Source organism: Protopterus annectens, chromosome 14.part0 (assembly GCF_019279795.1).
Source record: "Protopterus annectens isolate FY-2018-M chromosome 14.part0, PAN1.0, whole genome shotgun sequence".
In the NCBI taxonomy this organism is placed as follows: domain Eukaryota; kingdom Metazoa; phylum Chordata; order Ceratodontiformes; family Protopteridae; genus Protopterus; species Protopterus annectens.
In genome coordinates, this window is record NC_056748.1 from 608,789,101 (window position 1) to 608,813,400 (window position 24,300).

The 24,300-nt window shown below is 40.9% G+C and overlaps 1 protein-coding gene across 3 annotated transcripts in view; it reads left to right on the forward strand.

The window, feature by feature from the left end:
- The window catches only part of LOC122789133 (WASH complex subunit 2A-like), a 2,558,205-nt gene that overhangs the window by 431,476 nt on the left and 2,102,429 nt on the right, over positions 1-24,300 (forward strand). For all 3 annotated transcript variants that reach the window (XM_044056354.1, XM_044056357.1, XM_044056356.1), the window contains exon 8: positions 17,899-17,946. In XM_044056354.1, the coding sequence (XP_043912289.1) occupies positions 17,899-17,946 (48 nt within the window). The remainder of the gene's footprint in view (positions 1-17,898; positions 17,947-24,300) is intronic.

Sequence of the window (24,300 nt, forward strand, 5' to 3'; positions counted from 1 at the left end):
CTTATCACAAGCAAGCATGGAAAGTGGATGCTCTATCTTTCAGCTGGAAAAACTTAACAGTATATGCCTTTCCCCCACTGCCTCTCCTCCCCAAGGTACTCCTAAAGGTCAGACAAGAGAAGCCAAAAATTGTATTGATTGCCCCAGACTGGCCCCGCCAGCACTGGTAGCCAATCCTACGGAACTTGACTGAATGCCCAGCATGGGCATTACCTCAAATTCCTCACTTACTAACCCAACAAAACAATCAGATCCAACACAGCCAACTCAGGACCTTAAATCTGGCAGCATGGTGGATAATGTAGCTTTTCAAAACACGCCTCTCACTAAAGCGGTGATGGATGTTATATTGGAGGCCAGGAGGCCCAGTACAAGAAAATCTTATGCAGAAAAATGGAAGAGATTTTGTGCTTGGAACCACGCACAAGGCATTAACATGACTGTTCCAAATATCCCTCAGATTTTACAATACTTAACTGAGATGCTGGACAAAGGCCTATCCTTTTCATCAATTAAGATTCATGCCTCTGCCGTTTCTGCTCATTACAATACAGAGCCACCTATTTTTTTCTCATCCTTTATTAAGGCAGCACCTTAGAGGAGCCAAAAACTTATGGCCTCCAAGGAGATCACCAATACCTGCATGGGACCTCAACTATGTCTTGGAAAAACTCACTCTGCCTCCTTTTGAGCCAGCCGCTACAGCTGACATAAAATTTTTATCCTGGAAAACAGCTCTGCTCCTAGCAATAACCTCTGCAAGACAAGTCTTAGAGCTACAGGCACTCATGGCTGTGGAACCATTTATCATTTTTCATCCAGATAAGGTTTCTCTAAGGACAAACCCCACATTTATGCCTAAGGTTGTGTTCAGTGTGGCCCTCAACCAAACTATTCATTTGCCTACTTTTTATCCAAACCTGCAGAATAAGGGTGAGAAACTTCTGCATTCTTTGGACAAACACAGACAACTGTGCTTCTACGTGGACAGAACCAAAGCTTTCAGAAAGACTGAGCAATTACTGGTAGCATATGCTGCAGGATCACAAGGAGTGCGTATCTCAAAGCAAACTATTTCCAAGTGGATAGGTCACTGCATTCGTTTATGCTATTCTCAACATAGCAAATCAGTGCCTAAAGCCATTAGGCCACATTCAACCAGAGCAGCAGCCACTTCAGCAGCCTTCCTCAGAGGAGTGCCAACCAAAGACATTTTAGAGGCTGCAACCTGGAGTTCAGTGCATACTTTTACAAAGCACTACCACTTACCACTCTACTCCAAATCCAGGGCAGGCTTTGCCACTGCAGTCCTGCAGGGCCTCATAGCTGCTCCTAATTCTATTTAGTTCCAGCCTCCCAACCTTTGCTTTGGAATTCAACCCAATTGTAATGACTGCAACAGTGAAACACGATGAACATAGTACAGTTGTGTACCTACCATAAATGTAGCTGTTCAAGTGTATTCACTGTTGCAGTCCAGGTTACCCACCCACCATCCCCCTTTTCTTTGCTGGACCATATCTGTACTTCACTAATCTTTACAACCTATGTGGTGTATTTGCTTTTAGATGAAGGAAACTTGTTACTTGTGGCATGCATGCTTTATAAACAAATTAGCCTACCCTTTTGGGGGCACCTGACATCCGGGGCAAGAAAAACTGAAGAAAATGGCGTTGGCTGCATCTTTTATACCCCTCGCGCACTGACGTCAGGGAGGAGGGGACAGCAACTGACACTGGATCTACACTTTGGAATTCAGGCCGACTGCAGGTAGCCTGCCAGCAGGATAACCCAATTGTAATGACTGCAACAGTGAATACAGTCAAACATCTACATTTATGGTAGGTACACAACTGTACGTTTTGGATCTCAGCAATCTGAATAATTTTTGTCAAACACTCGAAGTTCCAATTTTTTGGGAGTGTAATGAGTTGGTAGACTTTAACGATTCCCTGCAGACTGCTCTGTCTGAGATGCAGGATATTACATCGGCTAGACAAATATTAGAACTTCAGGTGCTCTCTTCCTAGCCACCATTTCTGACTTTTCATAAGGACAGGGTTTCCCTTTGGAATAACCATTCCTTCCTACCCAAGGTGGCATCTGAGACTTCAGTTCATCAATCCACCTCTTTTCTTTCCAAGATTTTCCAACAAGGGAGAATCCATGCTGCACCAGTTAGATGTTCACACAGACAACTTATATTCTGTCTTCAGAACTAAAGATTTCAGAAAATCAGACCAGTTGTTTCTCTCTTTCCAAGGCTAAATTGGGAAAGGTAGTAGCAAAAGTAACTTTAGCTAGAAGCTAGATGGCCCACTGATTGCATTTCATTTGTCTATAAGAATAAATGGGTGACATTACCTAAACCTTCTAAGGCTCATTCCACTAGATCTATGGCCACATCATCTGCATTTTTGTCCAGAGCTTCCATAGATGGCATTTGTGCAGCTACTACATGGTCCAGTGCTTATACTGTAGAAATGCTAGTCAATAGCCAAGATTGCATTAAATGCAGTCTTTGGTATTGACAAGCATTTATGTGGTATTACATTGGGATTAAACAGCTAGGCTTAAAATGACACCTGTGTCGATAGCCTAGTAATCTCCTATGAACCTTTATAGCTCTTTACAAATCGGGCATCGTATCTAGGAGTAGGACAGTAGCTGGCTCCACTGTACTCCAGAATGTCTTTCCTTGAGGACCACCCAGGGTTACTCTAGCTGGAGACCCTGTGCCATCAGTTGAGAAATGGATGAAAAAGACAACATCAGATATAAAAATTATTTATGCACTGTAGCTATGTATCTGTGTCGCCTGTTGTCCTTCCTTAATCTCCCATCCTCCAGCCCCCTTCCTACTTCACGTTTTTTTTTTTATTTGGGCAACTAGTATGTCCTGAGAAATAATTCCTGCCAGCCTTGCTGAATGAGCTCCAGTCATGATCATCTTAATGCCCTAGCTGAAATACAACTTTGGAATATCCTGACTGCTAGCTATCCTTTTTTGTTGTAAATTGGTAGGCTGATTAGAGGGCAAACTCGATCGGAGTACTTCAGAAGAAGAAATGATTGTGGGCAAGGGGAGGAGCTATGGAGCAAAAGTCTAATTAAGTGGCTGAAGTCTGATCCGAGGTCAGATCTGAAATCCATAGGTTGAGGAAGAATGAAAATAGACAACACAGTTGCATAGTTACGTTAAGTACAGGACAAATGTGATCCGATGCTCTTTAAGAGAAGAAAGGATTATGAGTACAGGGAGCAGCTTGAGCCATGGAGCCAAAGTCTAATGAAGTGGCCAAAGTCGGATCCAAGACCCATCTGCTGAGGAGGGATGAAAAAAGACAACACAAATGCATAGTTATGGTCAGCACACAAGTTTTTTTTTCTGTGCACGCCGTTTTCTAGAGCTGCTATTTTTTTAAACTGTTCTTGAAAAATTTCTTGCTCAGTCAGCTGTTTCGTCATTTCAGCCTCTCTTTTTTTGCAGTTTTGTAAAGTTTCTTACTTTTTCCAGCCTTTTGTTATTTGACTGTATACATTCCTTCTGATTTTTAAGTACCTTTGAGTACATTTGGTTTATTTTTGCCTCTAAATTACTGGAAACCATCTCCTGTATCAAAGCTGAAACTTGTACTGCTTTGTCCTGATCAAATCCAAGATTCTTCCCAAATTGTTTTCTTCTTTTTGTAGTTGATTTTCTCTTATGTTCTCCAAATTTCTTCTTTTCTGGCATCTAAACATGATGAGTACAAGCAGGTAATTGAATCTTATAGGTTCATAGGTTCATACTAGGCTATCTGCCCTTATCCAATTTGATTGTTTTAGGGGCTTTTATTCAGTCACACTTTTCACATTGGGAGAGATATAATAAACCTGGTAATCAGTGTTCAGCCATCTTGGAAGTCCCTTGATTTCTTTGAGTAATATTTTTGGTGCCTTTATTTAAAACATTTTAATGTAATTACCCTTAAGTTTTAATCTAGCTGATATGTAAAACTGTTATGCATATGCTTTTTAGCCTTATTTTGGGGAAAGGTAAATATTTTAAATGACAAATGAGCAGCATTAACACTGCAAATGTATTTATTTTCTTGGTTTATTTTATTTATTTATTTTATTTATTTATTTAAATTTGTTTACCGGGAATGTCCGACTGGACGTAGGTCCATTTTCAGCGGAGGCCCAGGGAGAAAAGCTTCACAGTTAAAATAAACAGACAGTATATACATTGGATTACATAATGAATAACAATTTACATAGCAATTACTTACAACATATTTACAGATGAAGAACATAGTAAATCAGTAGACAACTAGAATCTTTATCTGGGAAGTGAATACCAGACATTAACAAATGTTACAAGAAGAAGAAGTTCGTGCTGTATAATAAGTGTACTGGCTTATGAACATCTGAGCTTGCTATAATCAAGGTAGTTAGTGGAGTGGAAAGAAAGGTAGTGGTTGGATGGGGTGGATGATATTAGAGTGGGGGTTGCAAGGGCATAGCCAGCATGTTTTTAGTTGCGCTTTTAGTAAAGTTTTGAAGTGGGTGCATGATGGTATGGAGGTAATTGTGGGTGGGAGTGAGTTCCATAATTTGGCTATGGCACAAGAGAATAGTGCTTCACCAGCAGAGTTTTTGGCTTTAGTGATCTGCAAGTGATTTTAATTTTATAACTTGACATTTCAACTTGATGCCATATAAAAACTAAGGAAATGTTAACATATGCTGCTTTAATTAGACTTTATACTTGGCCTCAGTACACTGACTACATTCACACTGCCTGTATTTTAACAGAATTTGCACACACTTGCATGCATTTATACTTGTATTTAAACACTGGCTGACTGAAACCTCTAGATAAGACCTGCTAGCATAAATTTGATTCCTTTGATTTAGCCTATTCTGGTTTATCTTACAAATGTAAATTTACTTTTTTTATTTTTATATTTTTATTTACATTATTTGTTAGAGGAAAAGCATGATAACATAATTAGTCATGTACAGTAAATGAACTATATGAGTGCAGCCAAAAGGATTTTCTGTTTTAAAGAAAGTTCTTTTATTATCTTACTGGAGGGTTCCATTGGTGTCGGCATTGTTTTGAGCCATTCTGTTATGGAAGCAACAAAGTTAAGAAAAAGCAACAATTCAACATTTTAAGAGAAAAACTTTTTCTTTTAAACTTTTTGAACTGTTTTGCCGAAAGGGACTTATTTATCACTCATCATTCATTTGTAGGTCTGAATCTGTTTGAATGAACACTTAGATAATTGAAAGTGTGACATTTAGCTGGAGTTGCATTATTTTAGAACCATTAATTATAGGCTTATTACAAAGCTGGGGAGAGAGAACAGAGAAGATGAGAAACTAGGAGAAGGAGTTGAAAGAATTATAGAAAACCAAAGTGGGGAAATGGATACAGGCAACGGGTTAATGAAGGATTGAAGGAATTAAAGGAAAGATTGAACTGGGAAGATGGGAAACTTAAGGTAGAAATGGAGAAATGTGATGCTGAATGGTGATTACAAAGGAACAATTAAGGTGACGTTTTTAGAATGGAAGTTAAAGGAACTGATGACAAATTTGAATACATACTTGAAAAAGGAAAAAGGGCTTGCACTGAACAAGGAATAAAATGTATGAGAGGTTTTGACAAATTATTGCAGAAATCTATATAAAAAGGAGTAGAGGAAGGGAACAAGTTTTGCTGAATGGGAGTGAGAGGTGTTGGAAAAAGGCCATTAAGAGGATACCTAATAACGAATACGGTAAGGTCAGGGTCCCTTTTGGTTTGCCAGTGGATTTTTATAAAAGGGTAGGTTTTGAAATGGAGGACAGGTTTATTGGAGTATTTAACAGTGTTATAAGAGAGGAGGTACTGTCACCATTCATCAAAGAATAGAGGCAACAGTAATAGTCCATCTGAAAGGAAAAGGTGATCCAGATCACCTGTCAGACTTTCAGCTCAAATCATTAGTTAATGTTAATGTGAAACTATGTCTGGGTGTTAACAGTAAAAATTGAGAGAAAATATGTCCGCAGTTGCAAGGGAAGCACCCAGGTCTGCTCAGAACTGATGGTCAGGGACACCAGATACACACACGCTGTAGATAAAGCCAACCTGCTGGCAGACAGGTTCAGTGAAAACTTCACTCCTCTGCCCCCCCTCCCCCATCAGTAAAGCAGGGCATCCCCAGTACCTACCCCACTCCCCTTATTTCTAGGGAGCAAGTCATCAATGCCCTCTCAAAGGCAAAAAGTACAGCCTCCAAGGGACCCGATAACATCCCAGGCTGCATCCTACATGAACTCAGGCAGGAACTTGCAGTACCATTAGGCACCCTATTCAACCAAAACCTGAGTACTGGCTTTGTCCCAGCTGAGTGGAGGACAGCCACTGTCATCCCTTTGCACAAAAGTGGAGTGTCCACCGATCCAGGATATTATAGACCCATTAGTCTTAACTAGCCTGATCTGCAAGGCCATGGAGTGGATTATCATGGACCTCCTTAACAAGGACATTGGCAACTTCCAGACACTTGATCCCACACAGTTTGGTTTTGTCAAGGGGAGGTCATGCCTGTCAAATTTGGTCGACTTATTTGAGACAGTCACCAAGGCCGTAGATGAGGGGAAGATGGTGCACACCACTTACCTTGACCTGGCCAAAGCCATCGATACTAATCCCCACTCGGGTATAATACAGAAACTCTCTTAACTAGGCATGAATCCATATGTTACCAGATGAGTAGCAAACTGGCTCACTGATAGAACCCACCTAGTCAAAATAGGGGAAGCCACCTCGTGTAGTAGACCTGTAACCAGTGGTGTACCCCACGGATTGGTCATTGGGCCTATGCTGTTTTGGATATACTTTTCGGAAGTGCAGGCCAAATCTAGTGGGCTATGGCTGACCAAGTTTGTAGATGACTGCAAGCTGGGTGCTGTCGTCAATTCCCCTAGTGATGTGGACATCTCCAAGAGGGTCTCACCCAAACAAATGACTGGTGCCAGAAACATGGCCTCAAACTGAATGCCAAAAAATGCATCATCCCTTTTGGAGAGAGTGACGTCCCCACAAATTATGACATTGATAATACGGTTCTAAGCAGTCATGAGGGACTTGGGTACCCAGGTTGATAGCGAACTCACTTTTGACCACCATTATTGCCTCAGTTGTACGAAAAGCTTTCTATATGGCCCACCTCATTAATAAGGGTATCTCATCCAGGGACAAGGTGGTCATAACATCCCTGTATTCTTCCCTTATAAGACCCATTATTGAGTACAATGTCCCTTTCAGCATGTACCTGACAAAAGCACATGCAGCAGCTGGAGAGACCATAGAGGTTCCTCGCCCAGAAGAATCCAGGGCCTCAAACATCTACCCTGCACAGGCTAAAAGCCCTGTCCCTCTACTCAGTCTCCTACAGAATCCTCAGAGGTGACCTCTGTGTGGCATACAAAGCAGTCTCAGACCCCACCCTGATGGGACTGCTGCATATCGCAAGTCAAGCTCCACTTGAGTAACCCACACGTGCAACCTCTACTTGGTCTGTAACATCAATAGGACTTGTTGGCAGGACAGATTTGTGTCCCAAAGACACCCCCTTTTGTGGAATAGACTCCCCCTCCACGTAAAGCAGAGTACCTTAATAACCCTTTTAAGCGCAACCTGGACAACTGGATGAGGAACAGAAAACACACCCCCGAGATTCCACCTGTGTCCCTGCTGGACAGTGGCATAGGGTGCTGACTTGTTGAAACATGGGCTAAATTCTTGGCTAGGCTTGTAAGGGCCTCAGGGCCAATAGCCTAGTAACTTCCTATGATCCTAAACACCCAGGAAGATTTTTATGAAGGGACATTGTACTATGGACCAGCAATAGCTCTCTCTGGAATTTTGAGAGTGGGAAGAGCAAGAAGGAATGAGTATTGTTAAGACTGACTTTTTCAATATTCAAAAAGTGTTTCATACTTTCGCATGGAATGTTCTTCTTGGAACCTTGAAACGGTTAATTTGTGATGGTTCAATGTTAAACGATTTGTGGGTTACATAGGATGGCACTGTTGTATGCTGCAACCAGCTAGAGCTTAGAGGTGGGAGGTATTTGATCTTGGAGTAAAAGAGGGGGAATAAGAATTGGCCCGCTTTTGCTATGTATGATACTGATAGTGATGGAGAAGTTAGACCAAAAGTGGGAACATATTTAGATTAGCAGGATAATAGGAAATGCAAGGCAATTGAGCCCTGCAACTATGTATACTTTGCCAGCAACCCCCCTCAGACTGTACCTTCTGTCTTGCTGTGAGCCAGACAAGTAAAGCCAGGGGTAAATGTGTGAATGCCCATTTAATTGCCCAGTTCCCGTCTGAAGGAAGATGATTGATCACATTGCTTAATTTGCAGTCAGAGTCTATTGCAGAAGTGTGGAAGACATTGTAATGAATCTCTTTCTTCTCCTTGTTTTATTTATCTGCTGGTGAAGATTTAGATCCCGTGTTCTGGTTGTTGTGGATCTGTTTAGTTTATGATAATGCAAAAGATCCTGGATTACTGAATGACAAGCTCAGGTCTCCTCTCAGGAGTATATAAGGCACTGAGTAGTGGAACACTGCTTCCATTTTTTTCCTGATAGCTCAGAGTTTTTAAGCCAGTTTTGTTCTTAGTTAGGAACCCCTATGATCTTTCTAGTTTTTTGATATGTCTAGCAAAGGAACATTTAAAAGGGAACATGGTATTCAGTAATTGACCTAATCAGCTCTGAATATAATGGGATAGTGACTTGTTTAGATCTGAAAGATATCCTCTGGATGATCAGTTGTGCTAATTACAAAGACTTCCTGACTGTCAGTGTTATCAACCCAAGTACCAAGGTTTCTAACACTATTCTCATTTCGGATTTTGGTATTGTCTGTGTGATACTGGACTGGGCTTTTTAGCATTTGATTTAAACCTGTTGTTAGCACACTAGGTATTTACCAGTGGAAGTTTTTGCTTTTGTTGAATGGGAACGTCTCACTGGGTGGAAAACTTCTTTTCAGCAGAGGACTGGAGAGAAAAGCTCCACAAGATAGAGAGAAATGTAACATACTTATATATGATATTGAGGAAAAGTGTATTCATACAGCAGTTGCATGACCTACCAGATAAAGCAGGACAACATGAATTGATGTTGAAAATGGGTGACCTGAATGTATATATCAGGATAGACAGAACAAGATATGAGGACTGCTTAAGTCCACATGAGTAGGGCAACAGGAATAAAGGATAGGTGTTCTAGACTTCTGTCTAGCAAAAGGTTTCATGGTAGTCAACACATGTTTCAGCTAGAGAGTCAAGTCACAAGATCACATACAAGAGTGTCCAATATGCAACTCAGGTAGACTCCTTCCTGGTAAGGAAAGGGCAGTTCGGTAGAATCAGTGATTGCAAAGTCATCCCTAGTGAAACATTCGACCCATAGCATAAACTAGTGGTTGTTGTAATCGGCTGCAAGTAGAGGGCAGAGAAGGCTCAAAGGTCAACAGAGACCAGGCGGAAGACCTGGAAGTTGACTGGAGAGAAAGCACAACAGTTCAAGGAATTACTCCGGATTCTAGCATCTCAAGAAGAAGAAGAAAAAAATATGTGAAGTTGGATGGAATGCCTCAAAATAGCATGTGTGAGGACTACAGAACAAGTATGCAGCCAAGCAGGTCTGGAAATAAGGTACATAAGGAAAGCTGGTGGTGGAATGCAGATTTCCAGGACATCATCAAAAGAAAGTAGTTGTGCAGGAAAAAGTGGGAGGTAGACAGTCCAAGCTAGGAAGGAATACAGGTTGGGTAACAGAGGCTAAGAAAGGATTTGCAGTAGGAAAGACCAAGAAATCAGAGGCACTATACCAGTTCTGAAAAGTGACTCAATAAATGTCACAAAGAAACCATCTGGTTGCAAGGCAAAGACAGAAAGATAAAGGAGATAGTCAGACACCCTTCATAAGGAGTGCCATCAACAACCTGCTTACCAGTCCACAGGGCATCAAAGGAAGATGGAAGGAGTACTTACAGTAGCTTCTAAATGAAGTAAACCTCAGAGAAACTGTACTGCCCCAGACATAGCCCATGATGAAAGAGGAGGAGTCCACTGTAGAAGAAGTAAGAACAGCAGTAAGGAAAATCAAGTCAAGGAAAGCAGCAGGCTCAGATGAGGCTGCAGCTGATATGATAAAGATGTTGGGTAAGATGGGGGAAAATACCTTCTGAGGGTATTCATGGCAGTATGGAGACAAAGGTGTAGCTCAGGTGACTGGTGAATAAGTATACTTGTACCAGTGGTTAAGAACAAAGGGGACATGTACAATTGTGGGTAGTACAGAGGTATCAAACTCCTATCACACTGCATGCAAGTTCTGGAGAGATGATTGAGAGACAAATACACAGAGTAGTAGAAAGTAAAATGGGAAATGAGCAGTTTGAATTCAGATCAGGATGCAGAACGACTGACCCAATGTTTCCAGTGATGCAGATAGGCAGGAAATGTCAAAGAAGATTATTGTGGTTCAGGCACACGCAGAAAAGCAGGAGACAGTCTGTTGAAGATGATGTGGGGAAGATGGCAATAGAAAACGAGGACATCCAGCAAAGAGGTGTATGGATTGTGTGAGAGAAGACCTGTGAGTCTGGCAGGAGTGTTGAGGAAGGCAGGAGAGTAGCATTGAAAAGAGAGAGAGAGATGGCGACAGTTGACATGTCACCCGACCCCTTATAGAAAATGTGGAAAAAGAGGTGGCTGATGATGATGATACATGTGATGAATCACATGAGCATACAGTAGTGAGGGAACACATAAACAAGATGCATATGAGTAATCAACATACAAGCATATTATAAGCAATGATACAGGCAATACAGTAATATGGTAAGTCATTCAGTGGTATATTTTTATTTATTTTATTTTCCACTTGTTTACTGGGAAAGTCCGACTGGGTCTAAGCAGACCCTTTTTCAGCAGAGGCCTGGGGAGAAAGGCTCCACACTTGCAATGTTTACAGAAAAATGTACACAAGTGCTGACAAAGTTGAATGTATAAAAAAGCTTACACAAGTATTTTGATAAACCTGCACATATAAAAATTCTTGTACCGTTTAGTAATATTCATGAAGTTAACAAGAATAACTATGTATGTATGTGCATGTATATATATCTATATATAATATATCTATATATCTATATATAATATATATATATATATATATATATATATATATATGTAGTGTACTAAGGAAACTAGCTAAGTTATAAACAGACATAGTGTGAATATGATGGGTTAACACACAGTTTACACTCTTAATACCTGGTATTAGAATTTCAGGGATGTTGATTCACAAGAACTTTATCAAGGCATTATAGTCATTGGTATGTCAAGGAAGTTATGGAGTGGCATTAGAGGAAGGTTAGTAGTTTAGACTTTAACAGGTTAAGTTAATGGATATAACATGCGAGTAGATGTAGCTTAAAAATATGGTAGAAAGCAATGTGTAATGTACAGTGAGGTTACGTTAGGAAATGTAGACTGAGGCTGGAGGATAGCAAGCAGGGTTAAGGTCCCGCTATGAAAGCTGGTCAGAGGGTGATAGGGGATATTGAGTAGGGTTATAACTGGAGGAGTATAGCAGTGGATTGGTAATAGTGGAGGGTGTTAGTAGCTGAAGACCTTGAAAAGTAGTGAAAGGTGGAAGAGATGAGGATATAGGGGAAGGATGCTTATAAGGAAGTACAAGTAGGGATTAGTCAGGCATACTACAGGGGCTTTGCCATGTTTGCTTAAAGTGTTCCTTTAATAGTTGTTTGAATTTGGATGTGCTTTCAGTATTGAGAATGTTTTGAGGAACGCTGACCCAGATCTTAGCAACTTTATGGGAGACTAGAGTCGCCATGTGTGTTATTAGATCTACTGACCTTTAAGAGAGTTTTATCGGATGACCTAAGGGACCTAGTGCGTGAGTAAGGATGGATGATAATGCTAATAGCTGGGCAGTTTTCTGGGTGGAGGAGGGTGGAGTGAGTTAGTACTAGTTGGTTGTAGGCTAGTTGGTTGGGAAGCTTAAGCCAATTAAGATGGTTCAGTGAGGTGCAGTGATAGGTCGTGGTTGGGTGGTTAGCTGCAAATCTAGCTATTTTATGGTAGCAGGATTCCATTTTGGTTAAGACTGATTTTCTTAAATTTATAAAAATGGATGAGGCATAAAGTGGACTAGACAGTAGTGGGTTCTATTGATAGCATGATGTGTGGAATGTATAAGGAAGGGCTTGAGCCTGTAAAGGGAACCTAGTTTAAAGTGCATCTTCTTAATAACCAAGTCAAGGTGTCTATCAAGTTTAAGGTCCTTGTCTATAGTTATACACAGTAGTTTAGTTGAGTCAACGGGCTTGATATGGGTGGTGTTAGATGAATAGATGTTGAAGGAGCTAAGGTGAGGAGGTTTTTCTGCCATTGAAAAACATGATTAATTTGGTTTTGAATGGGTTAAGTATGAGCTGATATTGGTTAAGGAAATTTTCAATGTCCAGTTAAGATTGCTGAGTTTTTTGTAGAAGAGACGGTATTGTGGGAGCTGAGCAAATTAGTGAGGAATCATCTGTGTATTGGATTATGTTGGCAAGTTTTGTGGCTATGTGTAACTTATTTGTGAAGATTGTAAACAGGAGGGGGCCTAGTATTATACCTTGAGGTACTCCTACTGCTATAGGTAATAGGGGAGAGAGTTCATTTTGCCATCTAACTGCTTATTGCCTGTTAGTGAGATAACTGATGAACCAGGAGATGGTAGACTGTGAGAGGTTATAGGAAGTTAATTCATGGATGAGTTGTTTATGGGGCATTGTATCGAAGGCCTTGGATTAGTCGAGGTGTATAGAGGATGTGAGTGACCCAACATTCCTATGTTGGTTAACTAGGTCTGTAAAGCTAATCAGGGCCGTGGTCGTACTATGTTTGGGGCGTAATCCGTGTTGGGTACAGGAGAGGAGATTGTTTTTTAGGAGATGGTTGAGTAGTTGGGAGTGAATGCATTTTTCAAGTAATTTTGATAATGGGAAAGTAGGTCAATAGGTCTGTAATTTGTAAAGTCTATTGAGGCTCCACCTTTATGGAATGGGATGACGTGGGGTACTTTCCATACTAAAGGTACAGATTGCTCTATGATAGATCTATTAAGGAGTATAGAGATAGGGTAAGCAATAGGATCAGCAGCGAGTTTAAGATATTCACTGGGCAGTAGGTCAGGACCAGGGCTAGAGCTTTTAAGTTTGGCTAGTAGTTTTTTGATGTAGTGGATTGGTATGGGATGGAATTTGAAGGAGTTTGGGTTATTTTTAAAAATGGGGGGGGGGGGTGATAATTGGTTATCATTGTTGTCCATGACTAGTATTAATATAAAGTTTATGAAGTGGTTATTGCATTGAGTAGCTATGCTGTTCATAGAGTTAGCTGTGCTTGGGGAGGGTGTGGGGGGGTCTGGCCGGGTTTTAGAAGTTGGTTTATAGGACCCCATAATTTTGGGGGAGTTTTGTGGTACCTATTTTAGACAGAGGTGTAGTACTGTGTTTTTATCATACTTGATTTGTTTCTTTACTAAATTGTGAAGTTGCTTGTACTTTGAGGGATTCAGAAGTTTTAGTGTGTTGGAATGTTTTCCATTCCCAGTCCCTCTCTTTGAGTAGCTTTCTATTTTCTGGTGAGAGCCAGTACGTGTAGTTTGCTTTTGTCTGTATTTTTCTTAGTGGGGCTGGTGAGTTTAACCAGGAGAGGAATTGGTCATTAAAGTATTGAACTGCTTGGTCTAGGTGAAGGTATTTAAGGGGGGACCAGTTTACTTGCTGGAGGACAGTAGAGAACTTTTCAGGAGTGAAATTTGATTTGTTATGGACAAGTTTGGACTTGGATATATTGTGGAGGAGGGATTGTTTGACGAGGAAGGTAGGTGAGTGGTCACTAAGGGTGTCTGGGAGACAGCCAGCTAGATATGAGTTGGGGTTAGAGTTAATGAGCACCCAATCCAGTATTGATTCTTTCTTGGAGTGTTTGTCAACTCTGGTTGTACTGAAGATTAGCTGTGTAAATCCACACAGGTTAATATGATTAGTGGGAGTTTTGGAGCTGACAGTATTCCAGTCTAAGTTGAAGTCACTCATTATAATAGTTTCTTGTCTAAGTGTAGAGATTGTCCAGCTTAAACTCTTCTGTGGTAGAGGGGAAGTTACCTGGTGGTAGGTAGATAGCTATTACGTTAGATTTATGAGGATTAATTTGTTGGCAGGTAATTAGAGCTTCCATATTTGTTTTCTGGTGGGTGTAAGTTGAATTTCTTGAGTTTGAGGTGATTTTTGTAAAGTATTGCTACACCACTGTCATGTTTAGTAGGTCTATCTCGCCTGATAATATTGAATCCTGGGAGTAGGATTTCCTGATCTTGGGTATGTGGCTTAACCCAGGTTTCAGTTAGAACTGCTACATGTGGTGAGTAATGGATGATAGTGGCATGGAATTCAGTTATTTTGTTGAGTAGACTTCTAAGGTAAAGATTTAGTATTGTGAGGTTGAATGTTTTGGATAGCGAGTTGTTGGTAAGAATTTGTAGAGTTTGCATTTGTGGGGTAGTGGGAGGACAGTGAACGGGGCCAGGGTTAGGTTGAATATCACCGCTTAATAGGATTGAGTTATAAACAGGAGAGTAGAGGATTATGAGGTTTACTTGTAGCCATGAGTGTTTATAGTTGTGGGTAGAGCAAGATTGTGTTTTAACTATCTTAAAAGATAATTGGAACTGAGTAGAGGTGTAAAATAATGAAAGTGATATTATAGTAGTCTGCGTAGGTTGTGTGGGATTGGCTGAGAATGGAGTTGGTGAGAACAGTTATGTGGAAGTGTGTCAATGAGTTTATAACTGTTAGAAAGGTAATGAGGGTGGAGAGTAGGGATAGCTTTCTCACTTAAGGAGAAAATAGCATATTGATGAGATATGTGTCTGGTAATAGATGGGGAAGGAGGGGGAGGAGTGAGCTGTTTAAGGTGGGTTGTGTGATCAACTGTTGAGATTGGATGATTTGTAATAGGGTGAATGGCATAGGCCAGTGTAGAAGTGGATGTGCTAGAGTGATGGAAATAAATGTAATGAAAGAGGGGGTGGGTTGGAGTGGGGGTAGGGGAGTGAAGTGAGCCCAAGCACAGCGAGGGCGAACGGATCAGGTTGAACCAGAAACAAGATTGCGTTGAGAAGGCTACCAAAACCTGTCAATGAATTTAGTTTTACTTTTCTTTTATTGTGCAAAATGGAGGAGTATTTATCTGAGCCCCACTATGTTACAGGAAAGTAGAGTAAAAGTCCAAAAGTGAGGGATGTTGAGGGGATGGATACAGATAGTGAAACAATCGGCTACTATTAAGTAAAAAATATCTACTAAGATTACTGGTATAGGCAACAACTAATAAAAATATTTGCAGAGGGATTTCTGGTTGGTGAGTTAGAAATCTAAAAACTCTGTTCTACCGTGCCTGTCATTACCATAAGGTTTCTATTAGATTTGGTTTAATTAAGGTACTGACTAAGGAAGGTGTCTGTATTCCATCTCCTAGTAGTGTGCACGCCACTAAGATACATTAGGGTTCATTGCATGAGTTTAGGATAACATATACTGCTTTATTGAAAGGTCCGAGAGTGTTTGAAAGATGCCTGCTGAGGAGTCCAGAAGCTAGCCAAAGTTGTTGTTTGGGCAGCTGGTAGTACAACAGTACTGGAGCGAAGTCTATACACCACCCAGACTGGCCTGAAAATAATAATAGTTAGGCTAGAGACCAAAAGAGTGGTAAAAAGTATGCTTATAACAATAGGGTTATAGGTACAGGATGACGTGAGGAGAAAAAAAACACAAGATGCAACAGGGATAGTAGTTCTGTATGAATATGGTAAGTGAAGTAGGTAGGGGAAGATGGGAAAGGCCAAGGAGAGAAATAAAGCAGCAATGGGAGGAGAAGCAGGTATGGGTGATAAGTAGGCAGAAAGGTTAAGTGTTGAGGAAAAGGTAAAGGGGGAAAGAAGAAAAGCAGTTTGGCAGCCTAACAAAAACAGCAGGTACAGTTAGTAAAAAACAGAAGTAACACATTTGCTAAGGTGTCGCTGCTGAGTGTGCATGATTAGCTGGAATATCATCAGCAAAAGCTGCGTTCAGGTGGCATATCCACAATATAATGAAAAAATTCTCTCTGAAATGTAGAAAACAACAGTAATAAACACTAAATACAGTTATGAAGTTACTAAAGGTGCCGCTTGGAACTTAATACAGTTGCTAAGGGTGCCACTACTGAACTAGCGTATTTAAATAGCTTGAGTTACATAGTCAACAAAAAACAATGTTCAGGTAGCATATCCACAATGTAATGAAAGGAGTGCTCTCAAAAAACAACAATACTAGACACTAAATTATAGTTCTAGAAGTTGCAGCAAAGAAAAGCAGATTTATATCATTCAACTGCACAATCAGCACACACTGTAGCGGACATAAGCTGGAATGAGCCCAGAATGGATCATTACAGTTTCAAAAAATATGAGCCAGTACAGTATGTTTTGTTATATCAGGATGAGTGTTTAGACCAACAAAGTTTAGACCCATTGTATTTTATATCAGTATGACAGTGGTAAAGTACCTTTACATGACAATGTATAGTTGATGAGAGAGTATGATGTAGTTTATTTGAGCCAAGTGGAGATAATAGCACGGAGTTAAGGTAGAACATTACTAAGTAGTCATTTTAGAGGAGGGTGGGATAGAGTAGAATAATGATAGTTTAGGGGAGTTAGCCATAAGGTATTTGTGTTGTTGCAGTAGTAGCTTGAAGGATTTCAGGTTGTTTTTGTCTGCGTGACAGTTCTTGATGTAGGACTTTATCAGAGGGTGACTTGACAGTGACTTCCAGTTTGCAGTCATCTTCAGACTTGGTTAACCAGATGTCTTAGGTTGAGGTCTGGACGTAAGAAAAGTAAAAGCCAAACAAAAGGGACCCAGTAGGGAGTACAATGGAATATCGCTGGTTACCTTCATACTCTTGGCGACCCCTAACCGGGAAAAGCTGAAAGAGAAACAAACAAACCTTGATGCTCTTTAATGAGGCACCTGCTACCCAAACTGTATGGGTTCTGACCATTAGCCAGTTTGCTGTCCAACGTACCACATAGGGGATCTATTTGTAATCCATTTAACTTGGTAACTATGATAGCATGGGGTATAATGTTGAAGTCCCTGGCTACATCATGGTATGCCATGTGTACAGCAAAGCCACTCTCAACAGTCTTTCAAGAAAAGTTAACCATGGCCATTAGACATGATCTACCATTAAAACCAAACTCATACGAATACATAGTTTTAGAATTTCTCTGTGGTAAATGAACTGCAGTAAACTTATCAGTGATATGACACACTGGACTCCTTCATTTGGTGCTTTCATTCTTCAGAAAAAAATATGCTGTCTTTCAATAAAATACTTGTTCAGATCACGTGATTAACTTTTTTTTCTATTTTCAAAGAACAGGCCATAGCATGGCTATGTTAACATATTTCAAACGTTCATCTGTTTATCTCTCCCATTTTGTAATTGATGTAGTTTTCTGTTTATCTCATATTAATTTCCTGCAAAGATTTTGACTGTTTTAAAGTAGGTACAACTGAATTCTATTTTAAGAATTCAAAACAAAGTGGTCCAAATTCTGGGTTTATAAAACGTACATTTTTATTATGCCTTTTCTTATGCTGTTATATATGTTTGAGCAATGGAACATTTTTATGAACTAATGTGATCATAATCCACAGTTGGCTTTCTTTTTGCAGTAATGGATTTTTATTCCTCTATCATAGCTATCAGAAGATGACTCAGAATATCAAAAGGAAGATGAAGAAAAAAGTGTAAGAAGTTTACTATTTATGTAACATTGCAATCGGATGACAAAAAAAAATGAGGTAGACTATCTTCTCAGAAGTAAAAGTCATGCAAACAAATGTATGGCTTAAAGCTTTATAAAACATTGTATATGAAATATGTGCTGAATGCAGTCTGTTCAGACTGCATAAAAATCAAGCATTGTATGTGAAATATGTGCTGAATGCAGTCTGTTTAGACTGCATATAAATCATTCAAAAAAGGTGTGATTTTTCTAACTGAGATTGTCACGAGCAAGAACATTTGCTACTGATGCTTATTAAATCTCCAGCTATCTGAATGCATTTCAGCCAGCAAGTCTGTACGATTTTCACTTCTCTGCTTGAGAATTAGGAGGAGTTTGGTTTCAGTAACACTTCTTTTGCAGTTGTTATCAGTAGATAGTGGTAGGAAGGAACTGAAGACATTGGTGCCTGGACCTGCTGCTGGAAAGAGTATACTGAGGACATTGTCAGAGCTGTGGAAACTTGTATAACAGTTTTCACCATTATGGTTGCCTTCTAGTGGTTGGATGTTCAACAAAAATTACCTACTACTGACTGAAAGGCTGTTAAAGATAGGCTGTTCCATGTTGAATTCCACATAACTTTGAATCCTGTCTAATGAATTTTATAGTGTCAACTCCCTTTCTGTAAAATTAGAGGTTTTTAGGTCTAATTTAAAATGTACCACATCCAGCTGCAATCCATGTCCCCTGATCTGTCCTCTTCCTTTCTGGCTACATCTCCTTCCATTTGTCTCGGAGTACTGTGGTATTTCCAGTGTACATAAGCCTTTTCTCTGATGTTTTCTTGTATGCCTGCTTTCTCCAAGTCCTTCCTCATAACCTAACTCCTCCAAACCCTCCACTTTGCTTATGCTACATTGTATGCTTTCATACATTTTCTACCAGCCTGGTTCCCCTTCTTTTTTATGGCTTACAAAGCTGTACACAGTGCTCCAGTTTATTTCCATTTTCTAGTACTTGCTTTTTTGGCAGCCACCATTATAAGACACATCAAGGCCTTGCCATGTCTAGGCAATTTTTGATTCTGTATCATAGCTCAGAAGAATCATCTCCCTTGTCAGACCAATCTGCTCAGCCAGCGTCTCCGACAGTGCATCCAGCAGGGAATCCTTAAAGTCTGCCAACTCAACGCACTCCTGGAGAATATGTTCCCAATTACCTCTTTCTTCCCCTTCACATCTCCAACACTTACTGTCTGCCTGAGGAATAATTCTCTGGAGTCTGCTTGGGGTATAAAAAGATCTATCTAAACATTTCCTGGCAAAAATCGTAAATCTTCTAGATTTTATTGCATATATGGGAGACGTGCATGTATCCTCCCATTGTTTTTTTGTGAATTCTTATTCAGTCTGTCTTCCCAATCCTTTCTAACCTCCTCTGATTGATTCTTATAGTTGCTATGCAATATTTTATATGCTCTACTAATTATTCCTTTTTTAATGGTAGCTTCTGTTCTAGATTCTGTTAAAAATTCTACCAGTGCTTGTCTTTTGTTTAGGACCCACACCTATTTCTTTCTCTTTGCTTATACTCTGATACCAATCCCTGATAGGGAAGGCAATCTCTAACCTGCAGTCCAAATAAATTCTTGGCGTCTTCCCATTCTGTCATCTTTCCCTCTCTAGTTATTTGCTCCCAATACATTGGTTCCTTTGCTAGTTTTCTCCAATAAATTCCAGCCCCCTCTTGCCTATTTTCTGTATCCCTAGCCACAATCATCTCTCGCAGCAGTTTTTTTTTTCCATTCTCATCCTGGTTTAGTTCTTAGAATACTCCCTGCTATTTTATGAATATAATATTCTGTATGACTTTTATTGGTTTTCTTAAGAGTCTGCATCCAAAATCCCAATCTCTCCTTATTTCTTAAGCCCCCCCCTCAGTATCATCATCATTCCTTTCCACTTTTAATTGTAGTTTTCTGCTTGTGCTATTGTGTTGCTCTAAAATACCCCCTCAAATTGGATAATCCTAGTGTGCCTTGTTCTATTGGAAGCATCAGCTTATCCTACTTTGACCCTTGCTGTCTTCCCTTTGAGATAAAATCCTTCAACTTTTAATTGCTATCCACAGCTTCTTCTGTGGTTGTTAAAAATATGCCCAACCTGTGTATAAGGCTAAAAGGACTCAAAACATTTTAATTGCTTGTATCTTAGTATCCATATGCATATAACAAAGCTTCCAGTTTCTCATTTTTTTGTATTGTCTTCTGTTTAGTCTCTTCCCACATATCCTTAGCTGCCACAACAGAGTCATTTCTAATCCATACTTCTAAATACTTAATTTTATTGTTTCCCCATAAATATGCATATTGTTTAACCGATTTGTGTGTGGTACATAATTTACCACTATTACTTTTGTTTTAGCATCTTGAATTTTGTATCCTGAGAAGATTTGAAACCGTCTTAAAATATTCCACAAGACTGTAATATCCCTTTCTGGTTTTGTCTTGTATAAAATATCATCTGCAAACAGAGCCAGGTTTTCCTGACTACCATACCAATTATAGCCTGAATTTCTGAGTCCCTTAATGTGAAGTTGTTCTATCTCACCATTCATTCTTACTGATGGGTTCGGAGCTGATCCTCTGGTCCATCTCGGCCACCTGCTAAAGCTCGAGGTCAACTCCCTATCCCATGATGCACCTTGTGCTTCCTTCAGATCTCGTTTGCCAATGCAACTAGATCGGATGTTCACCGGCTCTGACCAGTGAAAATTATAATTCTTATTCATTTGTTGGAAAGTTTCTTCAGTCGATAAGTGTATTTTATAAGTTTCCTTTCTACAGTAGTTTAGGCATTTTCTTAGTGTACTGTTGACTCTCTTTTGTAGTTTATCATCGTGGCCGTATTTTTAGCCTTGGTTATCTCCCTATCCCATAGACTAGTTTTTATTGTAATGTAGTAGTAGTTGATATAAAGCTTAGTTGTGCGTTCATAGGTAGGTTCATAGGATTGTGATTTTAGAGCCCGTTTAACTTAGAGGGCTAGTACTTTGTGCCTTAACAATGTTGTGGCCGTTTTTGTTGTTCAGGCCTTGTTAGATTACCTTTTTGATAAGTAGTTCATTGCTAGTATTAGATTTTGTCTTTAATCTAAATAGACGTTAGTTTACTGTTTGTGTGTATATAACAGTCCTGTTATATTAGAGGGCTAGCAGAAGTTAATGTTGTTTGACAAGCCTGCATATTTTCTATAAGCTTCCCTTTTTGTTATAGCTATTCCTATTAGTTGCCAAATATATCTCAACAGGAGAAGGAAAAATCCGAGTCTGGATTTAAAAAATGCCTCAGATGTGGACAAAAAATGTCCATCACTGATGGACATACTGATTGCGTATACTGTCTAGGTGAGGTACACCTACAGGAAGACTGTTCCATATGCCACTCTCTTAGTTCCAGGGTGTTGCATGAACGTAAGAGAAAACTAATGGGTAGAGGTCTATTGAAATCCTCTTTTCGGGAGTCACTGGATAAGGATAACTGTGACAGACATTCTAAAACTTTGAGTTCCTCGAAATCGAGGAAAAGCCTGTCGACCAGTAAATCAAGGCCGGAAAAGTGTTTAACATTGGCTCCACTGTCATCAGAGCCGACTGTTGCTATGGTTAAGAGTCAGTCTCCAGTATTGGAGCCAGTGTCTCCTACCTTGAAGTCCTCAGTAGTACAGTCGGTGGCTTCATCTATTCATTCTTCTCGGTCCTCAAGCAGGCTTTCAGATATGGACATGGATCTTGTGGTGCAGAGACTTCTGCAGACATTGGCGCTTGCCAAACATTTATCGCGGCTGATCCCTGGGACTTCAAAACTGACAAAATCCCTCCACCGTCTTCTCTTCCTCCTCCAATTCATCTCGAAGTTTCAGAGCTGGAATCCTCAGAGCTTATGATTGTTTAGCCTTCGGGCCTGACTCCTACTTCAGGCTTGTTGGTCCTGACTACCCTGACATCTCTGGTGCCGAATGAAGGGTCTAGGAGTTTGACGCTCACTGGTTGGGTCTGGGGAGGATAGTTGGACTGATTTTTCGGTTCCGACTTTGCCTCTCAGGGCCTTGGCTTGGGTGAGCTAGGCTCCAACCTCTGGTTCAGAGCCCTCTGTTCTGGCGCAGAGGGAATCTTCCATATCTTCGGATCCGGGGGGGGGGTGGTTCTTCACGTCGGGACTGAGGTGCCTTCGATGCTATGAAGAGGGTGTTGTCCACGCCGACAACCACACCATCAGAACCAGCAGCTCCTTCCCCCAATGCACCGGTGTCTATCTATTCATCACACATCCGTCTAAAGCATAGAGAACCTGAGCCTCAGGAAGCCCCATTGGGCAAGCCCTGCTTTTCCGAGACCTCTCCAGAATCTCCCACTGAAGAGGTTCCTAGGAAGAGACTTTGCAAGAGGAAGCATCTGAAATCCCTACATGAATCTGTCACTTCGGACACTGACTTAGATGAGCCAGAATGGTCCCCACGGTCCCCCTCGGAGGATATCTCCTTCGCAGATATCCTGGAAATTCTTAAGCAGAAGGTTGGCTAGAAGTCCATTAACCCTACTGATGATGAGTCAGTCCTCCTGAAGGCTTTTGTGTCTCAGCCCTATACCTCTTGGGTGTCTCCACCCTTTGATGAGTTGATTGAGCTAATCTCTCGATGGGCGTAGGAGTCTGCGGATACCATCAAGTCTGTCCCTAGGAGGTCTAATAAATTTATAACTCCCCCCCCCCCCCAGGACAAGTCCTTCCTGACCAACGAGTGCCCGTTGATCCTATGGTGGTGGCAGCAGTCACCAAGAAGGAACTGTCAGTAACTTCTACGTCTGTCCATCCTCATAATAAGGATTCTAGGATCAAGGACCGATATGGTAAGCGCAAGTTTAGTTCAGTGACTTTTGCTTTCCGATCACTGAACTATCTAATGCACTTTACAAGGTTGCAGATCTCCTGAAAGCACTAGGAGATACTCTACAGGGTTCAGTAGCTGCGGGGTCTCACAGAAAGTAACTTCTCAGCTTACTACCCTTAATTCTCTTGTAAACCCTTCCATGTGTCTGGTCTCCTATGCAGCTAATGGAATGAGTAGGGCAGCGGGTACAGGAATTGCTCTTAAGAGACATTCCTGGATGCGCTTATGTTCCTTTGCGGAGCCCTTTAAGTTGTCCTTTATTAACACCCCCTTTTGATGGCTCATCCCTTTTTGAACCCAAAGTGAAGGAAATTCTTACCAGTAGTCAGCAGGATGGAAAGACTGCTGTCAGAGTTCGCTTTTCCACCCATACCAGACCTTAACCCAAAGGTCAGAAAGGAGGGAAGATGTGGTTCTATAAAACTCAAGGAGCTTTCCAGGACACTTGTGGTGAACACCCCCCCCCCAGAGGCAGAGGAGGTGGTAACAATGGAAGATGCTGCCCATGTGGCAGAAGGGGTCTGCAGAACCAGGGTGACGGAGACCAGTTCTTTGGGTAGCCCTATCAGTGCCCCCGAGAAGAGGCCCGCCTGTCCATCTCTGGAGGCAGTCTGGGAACGCTTCTCTTAGTACCCAGACACCTGGCTAAAAATAACAAAAGACAGCTGGGTACAAAGCATCATATATAGAGGATACTGTATTCCCTTTGCCGCCCCCCCCCCTCAAAAAATCCTGGACATTCCACCCAGTCACAGGGAGCAAGCAGCCTCAGAGATTCAAACGTTGCTGGAAAAAAAGAGTCATCCAACCAGTCCCAGCAGAGCAAAGATCCGGAACTTACTCAAGGTTCTTTTTAGTTCCAAAGAAAACGGGGAACTGGAGGCCCATTTTGGATCTTAGCAGACTAAATAATTTAGTAAGAAAGACAAACTTATGGACGGTCACGGTACAGTCAGTACTTCCCTTTTTAGGGAAAGAGAATTGGATGTGCTCAATAGATCTCCAGGATGCGTACTACCACATAAAAATGGACAGGCTATCCAGAGATCATCTGCGCTTCCGGCTGGGAGCTAGTCATTATAAATTTCGCGTTCTGCCCTTTGGTCTCACTACAGCCCCCAGAGTGTTCACCAAATGTATGGCAGTAGTCACGGCTCATCTGAGACATTTGGGATTCCAAGCGTTTCCATACCTAGATGACTGGCTCCTCACTGCCACCACCAGGCAACAACTCATATAAGCAAGGGACACAACTTTGAACCTCTGCAGTTAGTTGGGGATTACTGTAAAATCAGAAAAATCTGCCTTATCGCCATCGCAACATACCGTTTTTATAAGAGCAGAGCTAAATACCATTACCATGACCTTAAACCTTCCACCAGAAAGACTGTGTCCTACGAAATCAGGTTCTGGACCTGCTCCAGAGC